Genomic DNA, 21,973 nt, shown 5'->3' with positions numbered 1-21,973 from the left:
CTGAAAATTAAGATTTCTCTTTGAGATGAAGTGTAAGACAAGGATTGTCATTATCATAACTTCTGTTCATCAGGGCATTATAATTCTAGCCAGTGGTGTAGAGAACGACAGCAGGAACCGCAAAAATACAAAGATGAGGAAGAAAGGATAAAATATAGGAAGGAATATAAGAAATTTAAAAACTTTTAATTTAAAATTTAAAAATTTAAAATAAAGAAATAAAAAATAAGAAATAAGGAAGAAATGTAAAATTTCATTATTTCAAATGATGTGGCTGCTATATAAAATTGAACAAATCTATAGAAAAAATAGAAATTAGAAAAGTCACTAGACTATAAAGTTAGATAAATCAATTTTATGTCTACAAATCACAAAAAAGTTAGAAAATGAAATTTTCAGAAATATGTTCTTTAGAACATAATTGAGAGAATGTGATATTGGGTGGGAATGGATAATTAAACCAGGGTAATATAGTAGAGATGCAGAAACAGGCCAAGGACACTTGGAATATGGATAAATGGTGGTGTAAATCAGTGATGAAGAGTTGGGCTTTATAATAAATTGTTCTGGGATAACGGTGAGTAATACTTATCAAGGGGATTGGATCCCTGCCTCACACTTTACACAAAAAATCAGTTTTGGGGCATAAATGTTTATATGTGGAAAGTAAAACTATATAGTTTTCAGAATGGAAATTAAAAAAAAAAACTCACAAACCATAGAGACAATGGTTTACTTGCCTCACTTAAGTTTAAAGCTTTTGTTCATCAGCGAATACCACAATGAAAATGGAAAGCCATGCCAGAAATTTGGTAAAGGCATTTTTCACAAGAAAAGAAATTTTATATTTCTTTCTAAAATGTGTTGTATTATATATATATATATATATATATATATATATATATATATATATATATATAGTCTACAAATCAATGAGAAAATATAATAGGAAAATGAGGAAAGGCATTTTGCATATGAAGAAAACCAAATGAATAGCAACCGAGTAATGTATATCATGATGAGATTCCCTTTTGAACTTAACATTCTAACAAAGACTTAACTGTACCATTGTTGATCCTGGACAGAGATGTAAGGCAACAGAAACACTGTTCACCCCTGCTGGGAGTGTAAGATCTTTTGGGAAGTCAATCAGCATCAGTTTAAAAGGCATGCACATGTTGACATCATGGTTTCTCAGCTCCCCAACTCTTGGTATATATTCAGATGAACAGTGCTTTGTACCATGGCATGTGTGAATGTTCACGGCAGCATCACACATAATAGCAAATAAGTGGAGACAACCCTGTGTGTCTGCTGTGGTAGCCTGGATACATAAATCATGAACATGTCATTTATACATTACATACAAAAGAAGGAAAAATATATATTAAATTTTATTTAACAATGTTGCATAGCATCACAAATGAGTAACTACAATGAGATGCATTGATAGAGAACATATAACACACTAGTATTTATTACTTTTGAAATCAGTTTTATTCTTAATATTGACATGTAATATTTATATTTATTTATTTATGGAATACATTGTTGTAATTCAATACATGTATACAATGTGTAATGATTGAATCAGGGTAGTTAGCACTTCCTTTCTTCAGATACTTTCATTTCTCTGCCTTGGGATCTTTCTTCTCCTCTAGGTAATTTGAAATGTGTAATTAACTCTTGGAGCCTTCAGTTGCCCTATTGTGCTATATGACATCAGAACTACTCCCTCTGCACTGCCCATGCTCAGCCCTCTCCCCATCCCCTCACTCTTCCCCTTTCTGCCCTCGATTGATCTCCTCTATTCTCCTCTCTACTTCTCTTTTTCAGCTTCTGCAAATGAATAAGAACATGTGGTATTTATAATTATATATAAGTCTAATTTGTTGTGAAGGAAGCAAGTCTTGTAAGAACACACAGAATATGATCAAATTTATTTAAAATTTATTTAACATGCTAGATAGGTAAAATAAAAAAATAATATATTATTATATCATTTCATATTACATATTATCCTTGTACATTATTATATTATTATTGTTATTCTATACACACACACACACACACACACACACACACACACATACACACACACATAGGTTGTTTTAAAAATGATGATTTTTCCACGAAGTTCAGATTAGCAGCCATCCCTCTTGGGTTGGGGAGAGGGAGCAGCAGTTGGGGAGAAAGGCTGGAACTTCCCTATGATGTGTTAAATATCAGGAGTTCACTCATCCAGCCATTACTTTAAGTGGTATGATCAGGGTGATCTTGTCTCAATATTTTAGTCTTTATTTGATATTTCTCCACTTAAAAAGGAGAAGACAGCTAGTATGGTGGCTCATGCCTGTAATTCCAGTGGCTTGGGAGACTGAGGCAGGGGGATCATTAAGTTCAAGGTCAGCTTCTGCAATATAGTGAAACTCTATCTCAAAATAAAAAATTTAAAGGACTTGGGGAGCTGAGGATGGAGCTCAGTGGTATAGCACTTGCTTAGCATGCATAAAGCCCTGGGTTTGATTCCCAGCACTATAAATAAGTAAACAGGCTGGGAATGTAGCTCAGTGGTAAAATGCCCCTGGGTTCAATACCCAGTGGTACAAACTCAATAAATAAATAGGAGAAGAAAACATAAACTATAGACTGGAAGAAGAATATTTTAACATGTATAACTATCAAAAGATTAATATCCAATATTTAAAAGATTCTCCTTAAATCATTTAAAAAAAGCAAAGTAAAACAATAATGAGATACCGTTCTCGCTCCTACCATATTGGTAAAAATGGAGAAGTATGGCAAAGCCACTATAGGTTAGAGTGTGTAGTAATCTTATTGCTGCTCAGTGCTGCTCTGGGTGTGCAATGTGGTAGAACTGCCTCACAAGAAGAGTTTGGTAGCATTTGGCACATCTTCTTTGACTTAGAATTTCCACTCCTCACATGCAAGACTGCTGCATTGTTATTGCAAATCATTAGCAATAACCCCAATGCCCTTTGAGAATAGCATGAATTTTTAAACTGGCATATTTATACAACAGAACACGGTATAATATAGCTCTCCAAAGATCTACGGTACTGGATTAGATCTGCATGTATCACCATAGGTAAATCTCAGAAAAACAATATTGAGCAAATCAAATCACAGGAGGATATATTCAGTATTCTTTACAGATAGACATACATAAATTTTGGACAAGCAAATTATGTAGTTTCCACAAATGCAAGTAAAAGAGCAATATTTTAAAACCATCCAGAGGAACCATTGATGTAAAGTTCAGGATAAAGTTACTTCTGAAGAAGGAGGGTGTGTAGATGTAAGGGGACATTCATAAACTTGAACTCTCTAAAATCCTATTCTTTAGAATGATATCTGAAGTAGGAAAGATTTGATGAATAGGTACATGGTTGTTCTTTATGTTGTTTCTCAAAATTGTTGGCATGTTGAAAAAACATTCCCAAGAGTCATTTTCTGATCAGAGAGAAGGGTTCTTCTATAGATGAGTCCTGGCCACAGAGTTGGAAGATGATTGAGAGAAGCAGAATAGAGCACAAGATAACCCTGGAAGGTCAGGATTATCATATAAAGGGCGGAGAAAAAGAAAAGGAAGTGGCTTTGTCCCCAGTGTTTTTCTTTCATATAAAAAGTGTGACACAGCTCTCTGAAGTGGGAACCAGATAAGTCCACCTCAGATGGGGGCTCAGGCCAGAGAGGCAGGGCCATGTACAGTGGGTTAGTTGACAAGCCCCAAGTCTAAGGGGGAAGCTCTCCTGCCTCTTCCATTCCTTTCTCCAAAGCACCAGTGATAGGCATGCACCCTGCAAACAGGGATTTGCCTTTGAGATGAGTAAAAAAAACCACTGAAAAACCATTATACAGAGATAACAGTCTTATGAAGTATTTGAAGAACTTAGGAAGGCTCCCCCAACCAGTGAGGAGACCTACTGGAAACAGAAGAGAACTCAACAGTCAGTAAAATTCATAGCTTCAGAGAGATTCAGGAATTGATCACGTTCCACCAATGAAAGGAAAACAAATTGATATGAGACAATAATTGGAATTCTTGGAAATTGAACATGCATATTAGCAGAATACCCAGCCAAGAGAATATACTGTAAAGGCAGAAAGAGATGAAAAGTTTAATGGAAGAACTGAAGGATCACAGGGATAGATAGATAAATTCTATTATCCTTGCAATGGATATTCCCAAGGGAGAGAAAAGAAAGACTGGGGATGGGCAATAATAAAAGTCACAAGAGCCCCTCACATAGCTGAAGGTAATGATGGTTTTCATCCTTACAGAGAGAGGAAGACAATGTTCATGATAGCCAGGTCTGCCTTTGTGCTGGGTTTTGTGAGAAATAAATTAAAATCCTTTTGGTCTTCCCCTTTCTCATCCTGCTTCCTTACATTTCTATCTCACTGCAATAAAAAAAGAACAGAGAGCTCTGACCCAGGTGGGGCATCCCTTATTTTGTCACTTCCCCCAAACACTATGGCTCCTTCCATTGTCATCTCACTTCAGGACTGGGCCAAACTATACCCACCTCCAGCGTCCCTGAATGATGTGTTCATACTTTGATTTTGACAGTGTGCTATTTTCATTGTTTTGGTGATGACATACAAATAATTAAGGATCTCCTTATCATTGGAATTCAATATGTCTTTGTAAAGAGGCAGATATGAAAGTTTACATAAGTGTGTTTGCATATATGTTTGAAAGCACCTTGGAGAAATGATTGCTATCACGAAGGTGGATGGTGGAGTAAAACTTTACAAATTAACTGTTTTTCATGCCAGGTCTTGCACAGTCGGGTTCCTGGGGCTGTTTTGATGAGTTTAACAGAATTGAATTGCCTGTATTATCAGTGGCGGCACAACAAATTTATATTGTTTTGACAGCGAGAAAAGAGAGGAAAAAACAGTTCATATTTTCTGATGGTGATTGTGTTGATTTAAATCCAGAATTTGGAATCTTCTTAACAATGGTAAGAACACAGGCTTCAGATTCAATTTGATTAGTCTAATTGTTACAGAGTCAAGTATTTATGTATTAGTCATTAAGTAAGTATCTAGGAGTCATGAACGCTCTGTTTTTTTTTTTGTTTGTTTTAGTTGTAGATGGACACAATACCTTTATTTATTTACTTACTTATTTATATGTGGTGCTAAGGTTCAAACCCAGTGCCTCACACATGCTAGGCAAGTGCTCTATCACTGAGTGACAACCCCAGCCACCATGAAATCTTTTATTTTTTAATTTAAAATTTTAATTTTTTATTGTAGTTAGACACGATACCTTTATTTTATTTATTTACTTTTTATGTGGTGCTGAGGATCAAACCCAGGGCCTCACCCATGCCAGTCAAGCGTTCTACCGCTAAGCCACAACCCCAGCCTATCCCATGAACTCTTTTTTTTTTTTAAAGAGAGAGTGAGAGAGGTGAGAGGGAGAGAGAGAGAGAGAATTTTTTTTTAATATTTATTTTTTAGTTCTCGGCGGACACAACATCTTTGTTGGTATGTGGTGCTGAGGATCGAACCCGGGCCGCATGCATGCCAGGCGAGCGCGCTACCACTTGAGCCACATCCCCAGCCCCCATGAACTCTTTATTATATGATTTTTGTTTGTTTTTCCCCCCTGGTTCTGGAGATCTAACCAGGCCTGCACACATGCCAGGAAAGGGCTCTGCCACTGAATTACATCCCCAGCCCTGACATTTTTTTGAGTAGTAAAAATAGCCCAGATAGAAGATGAAATAGTATAACATGTTAATAACAATAGCTACTGCTTGTTAAGCATTTTCTGTGTGTAAGGTTCTGGGCTAAATGTTTTGTATACTGAGTCAGCACAACTCATGCCATGCTGCAGTAACAAACAGTCCCCAAATCGTAATTGCTTAAAATCACAAACCTTTATTTCTTCCTCATACCACATGTCCATTGTGAGTTGGCTGGAGTAGGAGCAGGCAGTCATGGTCTGCTTTAAATGTCTTTATTCTGGTACTCATGCTGACAAGGTACTCACTAGCTCAATCATTGCTGGTTGGTGCAGCAGAGATAGAAGAAAACATGAGGAATTGTGCTCTGGCTCAGCGTTTCTGTCCACAAATAACACAAAGTCACAAGACTCATTGGCTAAAGCAATTCACATGACCACACCTAACTTCAAGGTGACAGGGCTGGACAGCCCTACAATGCAATTGCAAGGGAAAAGAATGTGATATATTTGGTTAGTGATATTGAAGACTATGCACACACGTTATTTCATCCTATGAGTCTGATAGCTCTCTGGGGTTGATATTTAATAGTCAAGGAACTTGAGGCTCAGAGAAGCTGAAAATACTGCTCAAGTTACACAGCCAGTAAGATTATTATATCTCTGACATCAGAACTTGACTACTTATAATTTCTACACTTTGTTTTTTGCTAATACTTAATAGGAGGAAATGACTTAAAATTTTCAAAATAACTTAACAAGATCCTATATCAAAGCAATTGTAACAAATCCAATTACCATGTGATCGAGGGCAGAATTTCGGGATTCAGCATTATAAAGATGGAAAACCAAAGACATGAATGAACAAGAGTTTCTATGAATCAGGGAAATGAAGTTAATGTTGAATCCGTTTTAATGTTTTTAGGTACTAAATTAAATCTCTTAAGTTTTGCAAGATGACACAAAGTATTCTGTTTTCTATGTCTCAGTACACAAAGATAAATATAGGAAACAGCAGCAGAAAAGTTTCTGATAAATTTTGTTGTTAGCAAACATGCAGGAAAGCAGTTAGGAGGAAATAAGAACAATCCAGAGATTAGTTATAACTCAGGAATGGGATGAAAAAATGTACTGTGAAACTAGAACATAGAAAAATTTAAAAGAAACTTAACATTCTCCGGGGTTAAGAATATTAGAAATATTATTTGGATATTGCATTAAGCCATGAATAACTGAGACACGAAAAAATAGCCACTTAATAGATAAGATCTTAAGGTCTGTGTTCCTACTTGGTCATGGTTTCCACCTTCAAAGTCACTTTATGACCCAAGACACTGCCCAAGCATCTCTGTTTTGTTGTAGCCAAGTGATTAAATTGGCCCCCTTAGTCATGGAGGGTCTTTCACAGTGTGTCCCTTTTCCTCTCACTCATCACCCCAGCCCAGCCACGAGGCAGGTGGGACAGTGTTGTTTTCAATCTGGGTGGAGAAGTGTAATTAAGGAAGGGGAGGAGTCTATGGAGAACAACTAGAAATCTCAATTTTTAGCACTGTAGCAAGATACCTGGCCTCCTGACAGAACCCTGTACATGTTCAGGGGCTGTTACTTTTCTTTTGGCACTAGGGACTGAACTCAGGGGTGCTTTGTCACTAAGCTCTGTTCCCCAGCCCTTTTAATTTTTATTTTATTTTTAAATTTTGAGACAGGGTCTCACTAAGTTGCTTAGTGCCTTGCTAATTTGCTGAGGCTGGCCTTGAACTTGCAATCCTCTTGCTTCACCCCCCAGAGCTGCTGGGATCACAGGCGTGCACCACTGCACCCGGCCAGGGACCAAAGGTTTCTTAATGGACTCTTGTTATTCGCCTTACTTGTCTTTGAACCGCCAACCTTTCCTTGGGGACTTTTGGGGCTGTCCTATCTTCTATCTGTTGTTACTTATGAGGAGACTTTGTTTTCTTCTCACCTCCACTTTTGTCCTTTGTAGCCTTTTCTCATCATTCCCTTCTTTATTTCCTTTCATTCCCCCCCCCCCGTTTTTTTAAAATGGCACTTTGTTAGCCCAACAATTAACCATGACTGCAGAGAATATTGAACAGATGAAATAAAAATGACCTTCCTAAAGTTTTCTCCTGTTCAATAATGTACATTGGACCATCATTATTCAATTTGTCAGTTTTCTATTCTTTCATTTTCTTTTTTGTTTTTAAATGCATAGGCACATAGATGCTTAATTTTTGCTACACAAAATTTTGTATTACTTTAATAATATAATGAAAATGTGTATATGTATATCTGTCTCCATGTATATATGAAGTGGTATGTACATTTTTAAATACAAATGGTGTAAAATGTATTTTGGGGAAAGGAAAGACATTTTATGAACCTAACATTTTCGAATACCATTGTAGAATCTGAAGAGTATGAAATGTCTTTGTATTAGGAAACTGAATGTGGGCTGGGGTTGTGGCTCAGTGGTAGATCACTTGTTTAGCATATGGGAGGTCCTGGGTTCCATCCTCAGCACCACATAAAAATAATAAATAAAATAAATGTATTGTGTCCATCCACAACTAAAAACTTTTAAAAAATCTGAATATATTTGTATTTGAATCTGAACTAGGATTAGGAGATGTATTTGCATTCAAGAATCAACAATGATGATTGTAGCATTAATTAAAAATTAAATATATTCTAATTCTTAGAACCCTGGATATGCTGGGCGCCAGGAACTACCAGAAAACTTGAAAATCCAGTTTAGAACTGTTGCTATGATGGTTCCTGATAGACAGGTATGCACCAGGACTTATAAGTGGGACATAATTTGTGGTTTTTTAAAAACCATTCTTTCCCCTTAAAGTTGGTGAAAAAAAATCTTATATTAATTTTCAGATCATTATGCGAGTAAAACTTGCAAGCTGTGGTTTTCTTGAAAATGTTATCCTGGCTCAAAAGTTTTACGTTCTTTACAAACTCTGTGAAGAGCAACTTACTAAACAGGTAACTTTATCCATCTCTTTTTCTCCTATAGTATAGAATTTGGCTTTCCACTTTGTAATTTAACTTGATAAATGATAATCAGTGAACTAAAAAACAATAACAAAAACCCCCAACTCCATTGACTCTTTTATGGAGTGTATTTATGATTAATTTGGCATACTTATAAGTAATTTGACCTATTGATTATGTATATTTTTAAAATCCTTTATTTGGAGAAAAATTGTAGATTGATAGGAAACTGTAAGGTGTGCACCTTTTACCCAGTTTCTCCCAATGTTGACATCTCATAAAGACAGTACAATAATGAAACTAGAAAATTGACACTGTAAAATCCACAGACTGTATTAAGGTTTCATCCTTTATGCATGCACCCGTGAGTGTGTGTCTCTGTGTGTGTGTAGTTGTAATGGAACTATATCACAAGCAAAGATTGTGTAACAACCATTACAGTTAACATACAGAATGGATCCATCAGGTGACAGATGCTCCCACTGAAGAAGAACCACACAGCTCTTTCTCCCAAATACGTAACCCACTGCAGCCATTAATCTTTTCTCCATCTATAATTTTATGTCAGGATTGCTATGCAAATGGTATCATGGAATATGTAACTTGTTGGTGGTGCATTCAATATCTGTGTATCAGACTGTATCATTCTCAAAAGATATTTAGGGTGTGAACCCTGTATCCTACCCTGGATCTTCTAATAGGAATGATCGTTTCTCAGTCAAAGGAAAAGGACAAGAATTTAGCTCCTCATACTTGCAGTTCAGATCCTCCAAAATGACAGCAGATTGTCCACCTATTTGTAGAGAGTGAACTTAACATTTAGAGTGTTTCAAGTAAATAATCTCCCCCCACCTCTTTTCCACCCTAGGTCCATTATGACTTTGGACTGAGAAATATTCTATCTGTTTTGAGGACGCTTGGAGCTCAGAAAAGAGCCAGACCAGAAGACAGTGAATTAAGCACAGTCATGAGAGGACTAAGGGATATGAACCTCTCTAAATTGGTATCTTTCTTCTCTGAATTTACTTCCCTTCCATTGGTAGTAGGGGTTGGCTCATGTTGAGCTGTGGACACTAATAATTAGAGAGTTAATGAGCATGTTTCTGGAAGAAGGTAAAGGACTCTATCACCCTGCATGACAGAAAGGACTGCAAGCGCCTCCTCCTCTGTTGGGGGCAGTGAAACAGGTCCACTGTGGGCTCCAGATCCAGATTTTCATTCCACTTCTCCACTATTACTCACAGTATAACACAAATTCTAAATATAAAAATCTAGATTCACAGGAAACTTTATGCTTTGTCCATGAATAGCTTGTTTCCAATAAGCTCCTCTCTAATATCTGTATAGTTCATTACTATTGCAAGTCTGTGGAGGTGGACTGCCTTATTTGAGCCTCACGGCAACTCTTTGATATGGGCAGCTGATTTGCTTATCGTCATTTGACAGAGACTCGGGGAGGTCGAGGACTCACCTGTAAAATAGTGAGCCAAGGAGCCAAAACAAAAATCCATGATTTTGGGAAGCCAAATCATCTGCTCCTTCCAGGGCACCTCACTGTCTCCCTGATAATGGTATTCTTGCAACTTCTAGGCAAACATTGGAGAAAGCATCACGGATGTGATCACGGAAGTTCCAGAGAAGAAGGGATAAAAATCAGAAGGGGTCATAGGTTGGGCAATCTGTGTATTAAAGGCTTACTTTCTTCTCAGGCAGGAAGAACGCTGCTCTAATAGGGCTTTCTAGTCAGTGTTGGATGAAATCACGGAGAGTGTCCTGATTTAATGAAATATCGATATTGTGTTCTCATGGCATTGGAACATAAGTCACAGTTTTTAAGGTTAATGTGAACACAGTCTGAGAAGCAGAATATTCATATGAAGTAACGAAGTCAGACCTTGACCAGTAGATTGAGGCTGGATTGTAGCTATCAGGTGCCAAGGAACTTTGGGCACAGTGTGAATTCAGTGGTGATGTTCAGAAGAAAGTGGCAGAGAATGCAAATCTGATTAGGAGAGTACTAAACGGTTCTCTGGGCATGAAGTGATGTGTGCAGTGCACATCTCTGCTTGTTGATAGGTGTTTGTTGACTAAGGTTATTTTAACCTGTGCACCCTTAGGTTGATGAAGATGAACCCCTGTTCCTCAGCTTAATCAATGACTTGTTTCCGGGGTTACAACTGGACAGTAATACTTATGCAGAACTGCAGGCTGCTGTAGCCAACCAGGTTAATCTAGAAGGTTTGATTAACCACCCACCCTGGAACCTCAAACTTGTACAGGTAAGGGCATTTTAGTCTGTTATCAGTGCAACAGTAAGTGTGTACTGCTAGAGGTCACCATGTGACTACAACATGATTTGCATCTTATTTGATGGAAGTGTTGAAACTGGATTAAAATGCTACATACACACATCATTGCAGGGAGAGTCCTCATGGTATGAATTTGTCCTAGAGAAAGTATGGGTTTATCCTGCCTCACAGAAAACAAGCAATAATTTACTCTGGTTGTTACTTCACCTGGTGAAAAGTATGGACGGTAACCAGAATCCCCAAAACAGTTGGAATGTGAGCTGAGATAACCCAACTAGCTTCGGTGTCCAGGGGCCCAGTGCCTTAGGAATCTGGGCTCCCTCACTACTTTTTTTTTTCTTGTGTGGCATGCTGTGTCCTTTACCTACATGAAAACTTGAACCCATTGGCATCTTTCTCTCCACCTACTTCATCCTGTGACAGCTCCCTAACCTCCACCTATGGACTCAAGAACCCGTAGCAGAGACACAGGCTCAAATCTCTACGAGCTTGTTGCTTTGAGGGGTGTTTTCCAGGGCTTTTGGAAAATGAAGGAGCAGAAATTGTATTACAAATTGCATTTGGAAAGAAATAACAATTCTTACTTTAGCTCACTATTCTCCACCAAATTATGGCTCATGCAAATATATGGGACATATACAGATCTCACATGGAAATATATGGAGAAACATTTAATTATTTTTCATTATCCATGTATTGGAAGCCATTAGAATTTTTTTTCTTCTTGGCACATTATTTTATATATGATATCCATACTGTATACCGAGTACTAAAATCCTAGTCATCTCAATGAGTGACTCTAGAAAAGAATCATGGTGGGTGTCAGTAACATTACTCTTGGACATGGTGGTATAGCCAGAGCCTCTGTTGCTTTTAAAGGATGGGTTATAATAGTAATACATTTCTATCCAAAATGCTAGGACAGCTCAGATTCTACCTCTGATGGGTTGTGAGATCTTTGACTTCTTATTTTTATTAAGAGAACCACAGGCAGGATGTCTTCTGATATGCTCTTAGTATGTCTCCTTGAATCCTGTTTGCCCTTTCCGCGTGCTGCCTTCCCAGCTTCTATGTGCCTTTACTTGTAATGCAAGAGAGGACTGGAGCCACTTTGTGGGTAGGCACAACGGGTAGGCAGTGCCTGAGAGTTTAATCCCTGTCCCCAGTCAGCCTCTCCTTAAATAAGGACTGATAGGTGTTAGAGAAGGAAAGTCAAGCCACCTCTTCCAGGTGGAACAGTCCCTGAGGTGTAGCTCACATCAGAAAGTCCCCAGCAGGATCATGCTTAAGTCTCTCCTCTGCAGTTGTCCTCAATCACACCTGGCCTCACTTCTTCCCATTCCTGTCTTGTTTTTTCCTGGTCCATTTCTCCTGGGAACACTCCTGGGGAGGAGCGGAGTGGAGGGGCGGGGAATCCTATTCAAGATGTGCTTCCGAGAGCCCCCGAGGCCCACCATGAATCCTGGATCTTCACTGTGGTGCTTGGAGTTGCAGCTTTCTACCACTAAGGGGCGATATCATCACATTGCACACAGAGAAAATTTTGCATGTGGAAAAACTGCTGGTTCTCAATCCGAAATCCAGAATCACAAGGAATAGTTTTGAGAAGCAAAAAGTAGAACCCAGGTTGATGGTTATTCCAGAATGAAATTCATGTTCCACATCGTCATTACTTTAGCACTTATGTTATTTTATCATGTGATGGCAATTCGCTGTCTGCATCTAGCAACACAAGTTTTTACATCTTTTAAATATTGAACTAGTTACTTGAATGAGAACTCATTTAAAGCTTTTCACATTTCAACTAGCTACTATGGATGTCAGCGGAAGACTCATAAATTACATTTTTTCTCAATTTATTGTTTTAATTGTGTAGTTATATGAGACCTCTCTGGTTCGGCATGGCTTGATGACTCTTGGGCCCAGTGGTTCCGGGAAGACAACGGTTATAACAATTCTGATGAAGGCATTAACAGAATGTGGAAGGCCCCATAGAGAAATGCGAATGAATCCAAAAGCTATAACTGCACCCCAGATGTTTGGCAGGCTGGATACTGCCACCAATGACTGGACAGATGGGATTTTTTCTACTCTCTGGAGAAAAACACTGAAAGCTAAGAAAGGTGCACATGAACCCGCTTCTGCAATCTTTTTAACTTGCCAGTTTATTAATAATACAATATTTATTTTAAACTTCTGTTTTTATTATCTGTAGAGAAAACGTGATTTTCCACTTTAATTGTTTGCAGGTGAAAACATTTTCCTCATTTTAGATGGCCCGGTGGATGCCATTTGGATTGAGAATTTAAATTCTGTGTTGGACGATAATAAAACACTCACGTTGGCTAATGGGGATCGCATTCCCATGGCCCCGAGTTGTAAGCTTCTGTTTGAAGTCCACAACATTGAGAATGCCTCTCCAGCCACGGTTTCCAGGATGGGCATGGTCTATATCAGCAGCTCCGCTCTCACCTGGAGGCCAATACTGCAGGTGGGAACGGGAGATGGATGGAGGGCTGCCCAGTGCCTGGCCATTTTGCACTTTCCTCATAAACAGATTCTGCTCCTCTGCTGCAGGCCTGGCTGAAGAAGCGGACTACTCAGGAATCTACTGTGTTCCTGACTCTGTATGACAAAGTGTTTGAAGATGCATATACATATATGAAACTAAGCCTCAGTCCCAAAATGCAGCTCTTAGAGTGCAACTATATTACGCAAGTAAGGGTTTGTTGTTGTTGCTTTACATTTTCTACTTTTGAGATTTCATTTTTACTCAGTGGCAGTTAATAGTGATCTAAATAGAAAATTCATGCAGTCCATATAAATCTTTTTTTTTAATATTTTTTGTAGTTGGACACAATACCTTTGTTTATTTTTATGTGGTGCTGAGGCTTGAACCCAGGGCTTTGCACATGCTAGGAAGTGCTGTACCGCTGAGCCACAACCCCAGCCCAGAAGTCTTTTTTTTTTTAATATTTATTTTTTAGGTATAGTTGGACACAATACCTTTATTTAATTTATTTATTTTTATGTGGTGCTGAGGATCGAACTCAAGGCCTCGCATGTGCTAGGCAAGCATTCTGCCACTGAGCTACAACCCCAGCCCATCCACAGAAATCTTTAAATTTTTTTTGTTTTTGCTTGTTATACATGACAGTAGAATGCATTTTGACATATCATATATACATGGAGTATAACTTCCCATTTTGTGGTTGTACATGATGTGGAGTTACACTGGTTGTTTATTCATATATGAACATAGGAAAGTTATGTCTGATTCATTCTACTGTCTTTCCCAATCTCATTCCCCTTTCCCCGTTTTCCAAGCTAGTGAACCTCCCCTCCTCCCTTCCCCTGCCTGTTGTGAGTCAGCATTCACATATCAGAGAAAACATTTGGCCTTTGGTTTTGGGGGATTTACTTATTTCACTTCACATGATAGTTTCTAGTTTCATCCATTTACTGGCAAGTGCCATACTTTCATTCTTCTTTATGGCTGAGTAATATTAAATTGTGTATATGTATATGTACCACATTTTCTTTATCCATTCGTCTGCTGAAGGACACTAGGTTGATTCCAATACAGTGACCCCATCACCACCACCCATTGAAAGTCAGCATCTGCATATCAGAGAGAACATTTGGCCTTTTGGGTTTCTTTTGGGGGGGGGATCAGCTTATTTCACTTAGCCTGATATCCTCCAGTTCCATCCATTTACTGGCAAATGCCATAGAAATCTTTTTACGGTATGCACTGTTGAAGGCTCTGAGAAGTTTGATTCCTACTAAAGATCTTACCAACGATCACTGACATCTCTACCGCTTTCACTCCCCAGAGGGATGTCAGTAGGGAAAGAGGGATGAATCATCCTCTTCACTGTCAGGTTTACTAACTTGTTCCAGAAAGTGTGTCCAATGATGAGAGTCAATATGATAAATGAATCAAGCTAGCAGTTTGACAGAAAAGTACAAAGAGGAGTTTGTGGCTCTCAGAAAAACTTAGCAACGTGGGCTTTGCAAATTTAGTGTAGCTCAGAAAACCTTTCAACAAAAATGTATTGGTATTCTTCTTTCCATACTTTGTTTTTCTAATTAGTCTTTGAAGAAAAACAGAACTAACCATAGATTTTTTTAAGGGCTCTTCTAGTTCCAGTCTATTGGTGATAATTACTCATGCTAAATTGTTACCCATGATTTGGTTTTCCAGGTAAGGGATATCAATCAGTGAGGCTGGGTACATTAGAAATAATGCAGAAGACCCAAATCAATGAATTAGTTAGTGACCACTTTTAGATGGATAAATTTTTACCTTGAAATAATTTTTTAAGGGCCAGATAATAATACTTTAGGGTTTGTATAACTCTTTGTCTCAACCATTCAACTTTGCTGTTGTAGCACAAAAGGAACTAGAGATGGTAAGAATGACCTGTGTGACTGTTCCAATAAAACTTTATTTACCAAACAAGTGGCTGCTGTCCCACCTCCCCCAGAGAGTACAGTTTGCTAAGTCTTGCATAATGTTAAAAAGAAATAAAATCTTCCATCTGGAAAAGTTTGGATGATCAAACTTTAGAACCAGAAGGCTACCTTAGAAAACATTTAGACTGTGCCTTTCACATTTCAGATTAGGAAACTGAGGCTCAAGAGTGTCCTGAACTGGGGTTACAAACCACACTTCCAGATTCCCAGGCCAGCGTTCTTCCTGCTATAGACCACCCAGCCTGTCTGAAATGGGTGGCCTTCCTTCTAAATGCTGGGGGCTGTAGGACAGTGATCAAGCAAGATCTTGAGATATTTCTGTTCTCTTTTCTTTCTTGCCTTCTTTTATTATTATTTCAAAGTTGTTATCTGAAAAATTTTAATTGAGAAAAAATGTTTCTTACTTAATTTTTTTTTAGTCTCTCAATCTTCTGGAAGGTTTAATTCCCTCCAAAGAAGAAGGTGGTATTTCATGTGTGGAGCATCTTCATAAGTTATTCGTGTTTGGCCTAATGTGGAGTTTAGGAGCCCTTCTGGAGTTGGAAAGCAGAGAAAAACTTGAAGTCTTTTTACGACATCATGAAAGCAAGTTAAACTTACCAGAAATACCTAAAGACACAAATCAAACTATGTATGAGTTCTATGTCACGGATTATGGTAAGTTCGGTGAATCATACCTTGCCTGACTATTTTTTTTTTATATTTTAAAGATGTATAGTTACAAATATAGAAAAACTGTGATAGAAAATATAATAAGAGACTCAAAGCTAAAATCTGTCCACAGGATTAGCATAGTAGCTATTACTGGTTCAGAATCCAACATACCAACCAATCTTACCTGACTTTTTAAATGGGAAAAATATGAACTACCATAAACTCTCCTCTGGGTGGGGGATGGTAAACCAACTACAAGGAACAGAATTGTTAATACCATTTTAAAAGAGCATATGTGCAAAAGATCATAGAATTTTGCATATTAGCCATGCCAGGAACTGTGTAGAGACTCCAGACTTCTCCTTGTGGAATGTGCCCAGGTGAAATAAGGCCTAGGTAGCAATGCCTCTTACATCATCTGCTTTCTAAGGCTGACGTAGGAAGAAAGCAGCATAGAGAACAGAGATTCTTCATGGTGTAAAATGTGGAAATGCATGGAGCATGTCAGTTCTACAGCTTCCCAGTAGGAAATGTTCCAATGAAGAAAATGACCCCAGCAGGTGGGGCTCTACTTAACCTATCACAGACTCATCCTTCCCTGGGTGGCAAGCCCAGCTCACTTCTCCTTAAAAGAAACGCCCATGAACTTGGTACTTTTATCTGGAGCCCATCCCCTGACTCTTCTAAACCCTACAGAGGGAAAAATATGCTTTATTGATATTTACCTTTATTTCCTCCTAAAATCTCTAAAATAGCAAAGATAGTTTTTTTTTCTTTTTTCCCCAAATGCATGAACTCAAAAGGATAAATACAATAGGGAATTGGATGGCAATAACAAAATTTTGAAAGCAACAGAGAGGGAAGTTGTAATTGATTAAGCATGCTGGACAAAGGGAAACCTGAAAGTGACCTTGGGAAGTGTTGAGAAGTAATTCAGCGCACATTTGAGGACCTTAGAAGGGCTCAGATACTGGAAACTGGGGTGAAGGTGTAGGTAAGAATCAAGAGGGCGGGTTGTTTAAGAAGACCTCCTGGTCCTTTCTCCCAAGCTCGCTGCCGGACAGCTGACGCAGCCCACACTGGCAAAAGACTGAAGAGTTATGGTTTGAAGAGCACAAAACTGAGGGGTTTCCTAGGCTTGGGGCACTCTGGGCACATTAAAGGGTGGGAGAATCATATTGAAAATAAGTGCAAATTTGGGTTTGAAAGTTCTGTCCTTGAAGGAACTGAGATAAATGCATTTCCCCCCACTGGCCCTCCTTAACCAGAATGAATGACCAGTGGTTCTATAGCACATGATTAAAGATATGGAAGGTCTCAGTTGACAAAAGGGAACTCCAACTCAGAATGCAAAATGACAATTAAGTGAATCTTTAAATCTAAACATGAATTTTTCAGAATCCATAGTCAAAGCCAGGCACGGTGGCCCTTACCAGCAACAAGAGGGAGGCAGGGGATCACAAAGTTGAGGCCAGCCTAGGCAATTTAGAGAGACCCTGGGTGCAGTTCCCGGTACAATCAATAAATGGATGCATGGATGAATAGATACGTTTACACACACATACATAGAATCCAGAGCAATCCACAGTCTGTCATGTTCAAAGTTCAGGTTGCTTCCCCCTGAGCATGTCATCCTTATTTAAAGGCCAGGCCCCTGCTTACTCAGAGACTGGAAATCTATCTGCAGCAATTTTCTAATCATATGGAATCCAATTATTATGCCAATTAAATAATTATCTTCCTTTGTATCATCAAAGGTAGACATTGATATCTCTCTGTGTGTGTGTGTGTGTGTGTGTGTGTGTGTGTGTTACTAGAGATTGGATTCAGGGGAGCTCTACCCCTGAGCTATACCCCCAGTATAGTAAGGGTGTTAATGAGTTGCCCAGACTAGACTGGAACTTGCAATCCTCCTGCCTCAGCCTCCTGAGTTGCTGGGATTATAAGCATGCATCCCTGGGCTAGGTCACCGATGCTTAAAAGAGCAGTCTAGCTGGGCATGGTGGCATATGTCTGTAATCCCAGCAGCTTGGGAGCCTGAGGCAGGAGGATTGCAAGTTCAAAACTAGCCTCAGCAACAAGCAAGACTCTAAGCAACTTAATGAGACCCTGTCTTAAAATAAAAAATAAAAAGGGCTGAAGATGTGACTCAGTGGTAGAGCACCCCTGGGTTCAATTCCCTGTACCACCCACTCCTCAAGAAAATGAAAGAGCAGTATGGTGAGTTTATGGCATTTCTTCCAAGCCAGTGCTGGGTCTATATGTTTAGATGATGGTGTTTCTTGGTTTTACTGGAGATGTCAACAAAAGGTTGACAATACCTAGAATCACATCATTCTTCAAGGGAGTCCTAAGTTATTCTCTGGCTAAAATGTTGAAGGACTGCAGGTATCTCATCTCACCACAGCCTAAATAATTACTTTGTGTGGGGAGTTGGGGAGTGAACCCAGGGCCTCGGGCATGCTAGGAAACTGCTTTATCACTGAGCTACATCCCCAGCGCCTACATGACTACTTTAGATGAAATGGAGTTGCCTGAGCACATGCCCACGAAATGAATGAAAATATTACATACTTGGTGGTTAAAAGGGGTTCTAATATATTTATTCCATATGATCTCTAGCTAGTTATTCATTACCACATCTTTCATCCATCCATTTAAAAAAAAAATTCGTGGACATTAACATTTTTGGAGGTACTTTATTTTTAGATTTAAAATGAAATATGAGAATTTCTGCTTTTACATAAGATGGAGTAAGAGAGACTAGGTTTAACCTCTTACATTAGAAAGCTGAAAAAAAGGTATAAAGCAATGTTTTTCAGACATTAGAAAACGGGAAGCATAAGACTCAAATCACTGAGAGAAGTAAACAAGGAGATTTTACCACATTTCTACTGGAAGGCAGTTCCAGCAGCAGCTCAGGGAGGGAAACCCAAACAGGACTAGCAGTCTGTCCAAAACGAGGAGGCAAAGGTGCATTCTGGGAAGATCAAGAAGCTAGAATTGGCAGGGCAGAGCACCAGAGAGGAGGATCTGCACAGAGAGGAAGTGTCAGAGACCAGCAGAAACAGACAAATCTACAATTTTAGAAAGGTTTCAATACTCTATCAATAATCAATAACAAACAGACAAAATTAGTTAAGTATATAGAAAATTTGATCAACACAATCAACCCATTTTACCTGACTGACAGATATAGTCTACTGCCAAACAGAATGTACATTCCCTTTAAGAACAGAGAAACATTTACCAAGATATTCTGGGCCATAAACTATTATCAATAGGGAGACTTTATAGCACTTCATGTCTATATTACGAAAGAATAAAGGTTTCAATTACATCCAAAGTAAACAGAAGAAAGCAACAATAATAATTAAAACAGAAATCAATGAGATAGAAAATAGAACAATCGGCAAAAAAAAAATCAATGAAACCAAAAGATAGTTCTTTGAAAAGATCAATGAAATTAATAAATTGCTTAGCAGAGATATTGAATAAAAAAGGAGATATAAGTCACCATTGAATGAAAGGGCAGATACAGTAATGTATTTTAGGAAAGTGTTTTAAATGTTTATATGATCCAACTTATCATTTATAGCACTTATATTTTTGTATTCTGACACAATGTTTGAAGAATGCATTTTCCTGAAGATGAAATTTTACTTATTGTGTAGGCGATTGGGAACACTGGAACAAGAAAGTTCTTCCATACTATTACCCAACTGACAGTATTCCAGACTATTCATCAATTTTGGTTCCAAATGTTGACAATGTTAGAACAAATTTTTTGATGGACACCATTGCAAAACAGCATAAAGTAAGTATAACAGGGTCTTAGATGGTCACAAAAAAGCCCAACCCTTTTCACAGCTACAGACAGAAGAATTGAATTCCAAGACAAGGGCCTGGAGGTAGTGTCAATGCAGGGAAGCATTTTTGACAAGTGAACATGCCAGGGCACTCTGCAACTCAGCATCCTTTGAGCCGCTGACCCCCAGCTTGCTGGAAAGTGGACTGTCTTGTCCACACTTCCATGCTTATGAATAATGATTCATTCTCTTCCAGCACTTTTACAGGACCCTATGCATTTTACATTTAAATCTTTAATTCAAGTAGAAGTTATTTTGATGGAGGTGTGATTCCAAATAGAAGTTAGAAAGTCACTGCATCCATTTATAAGAAGCAAGAATAGCCAGTAGAACCCTAAAACACTTGAAACTTAAACATTCGACAGTTCCTCTCACCATGGCTACCTCCTCACTGCAGGCTGTTTTGCTCACGGGAGAGCAGGGAACTGCAAAAACGGTCATGATCAAGGCCTATTTGAAAAAATATGATCCCGAAGTACATCTTTCCAAAAGTCTCAACTTCTCATCAGCCACAGAACCGATTATGTTTCAGGTAAACCCTCCATCATTTGTTGCTGCAGTAAACATTTAAAAATTTTAAGTATTGCTTACAATAAACAATGTGTGATCTGTATAAGATGGATACAATACCTTTGTTTTATTTTTATTTATTTTTATGTGGTGCTGAGGATCGAACTCAGTGCCTCACATGTGCCAGGCAAGCACACTACCACTGAGCCACAACCCTAGCCCCTAGCTGGCCTTCTTGTGGCTAAAGTTGAAGCCAAATTCAGATAACATGTTTTGGCCTAATGCCAAGGCTGAAGCTGAACTTTGGAGCATATTTATTTTCGTATAAAGTCCTGATTAACATTCCCCAACACTTGTTTATAAAAATTCAGCAGCATGTATTTTAATAATTATATATACACTTATTTTGTTATGTTTTGGTACTGGGGATTTAACCCAGGGGTGCTTTGCCACTGAGCCACATCGCCAGCCCTTTTTTCTTCTTGTATTTTTGAGACAGGGTCTCACTAAGTTTCTGAGGGCCTTGCAAAGTTGCTGAGTCTGTGCTTGAACTTTTGATCCTCCTGCCTCAGCCTCCCTGTTGGCTGGGATTACAGGTGTGCACCATCTGTGCCCAGCATTATTTATATTTATTAAATGCATAATAAATTGTATCCTATTCTGAAAAGATGTTCATATTTTTTAGAAACATGGAGTACAACCTAATGCATTAGACAAACCATTTCCTTTTCTCTAGAGAACGATTGAAAGCTACGTGGATAAGCGAATGGGAAGCACGTATGGGCCACCAGGAGGGAGAAAAATGACTGTGTTTATTGATGATATTAACATGCCTGTGATTAATGAGTGGGGAGATCAGGTATGATTAAAGTATCTCACACAGATGAAGCCTAATGGGTATTCTTAGATATGTCAATATCCTGCATGTTCTTAAGTCTAGTAGCAATTCTCAGACTTTTTGGACTCTCCTTTCTTGAAATCCCTGTGTACTCTTTTACGATGACTCCCTCCTGTCTCTTTGGCGACCTGGTTCTAGTGTCCTTTCTGGGCCTTCTCTTGCTTCTTCCTTTCCCTGGGTTTTCATCCTTGCTCTGACCTCTCTGCACTCTCTCTCTCTCTGAGAACTATGCAATGTTTAAAACAACAACAAACAGACCTATTTATGTACTCACTCTGCCACACACCTCAGTCCTAGCTGCAGTCATCTATTGCTTCGAGTCACTCCCTATTAGAAGACCTCACCAGCGTTGCGAGCACTGGGCACACTCCTGGTGGCATCCCACCGACATACACTGCCTCACCAACACCATCTACCGAAGTCCCCCAGGGTTGGTCCTGTCCTGCTCTTTAACCCTTGCCCCCTACACCTGTTCTCACAAACACAACCAGTTAAAACATGAGTCAGATCATGACACACTCCTCTG

The 21,973-nt window shown here is 38.7% G+C and overlaps 1 protein-coding gene across 2 annotated transcripts in view; it reads left to right on the top strand.

Moving 5' to 3' along the window:
• Positions 1 to 21,973, top strand: part of Dnah8 (dynein axonemal heavy chain 8) — a 286,935-nt gene that overhangs the window by 136,496 nt on the left and 128,466 nt on the right. For both annotated transcript variants that reach the window (XM_005318733.5, XM_078020075.1), the window contains exons 42-53: positions 4,804 to 4,991; positions 8,425 to 8,511; positions 8,612 to 8,719; positions 9,597 to 9,731; positions 10,846 to 11,007; positions 12,914 to 13,160; positions 13,287 to 13,528; positions 13,615 to 13,755; positions 15,936 to 16,173; positions 19,845 to 19,987; positions 20,437 to 20,571; positions 21,286 to 21,408. In XM_005318733.5, the coding sequence (XP_005318790.3) occupies positions 4,804 to 4,991; positions 8,425 to 8,511; positions 8,612 to 8,719; positions 9,597 to 9,731; positions 10,846 to 11,007; positions 12,914 to 13,160; positions 13,287 to 13,528; positions 13,615 to 13,755; positions 15,936 to 16,173; positions 19,845 to 19,987; positions 20,437 to 20,571; positions 21,286 to 21,408 (1,949 nt within the window). The remainder of the gene's footprint in view (positions 1 to 4,803; positions 4,992 to 8,424; positions 8,512 to 8,611; positions 8,720 to 9,596; positions 9,732 to 10,845; positions 11,008 to 12,913; positions 13,161 to 13,286; positions 13,529 to 13,614; positions 13,756 to 15,935; positions 16,174 to 19,844; positions 19,988 to 20,436; positions 20,572 to 21,285; positions 21,409 to 21,973) is intronic.

Source organism: Ictidomys tridecemlineatus, chromosome 8, assembly GCF_052094955.1.
Source record: "Ictidomys tridecemlineatus isolate mIctTri1 chromosome 8, mIctTri1.hap1, whole genome shotgun sequence".
Lineage (NCBI taxonomy): Eukaryota > Metazoa > Chordata > Mammalia > Rodentia > Sciuridae > Ictidomys > Ictidomys tridecemlineatus.
Note: the sequence above shows the minus strand (reverse complement) of the source record. Positions and strands in the feature narration are given on the sequence as shown.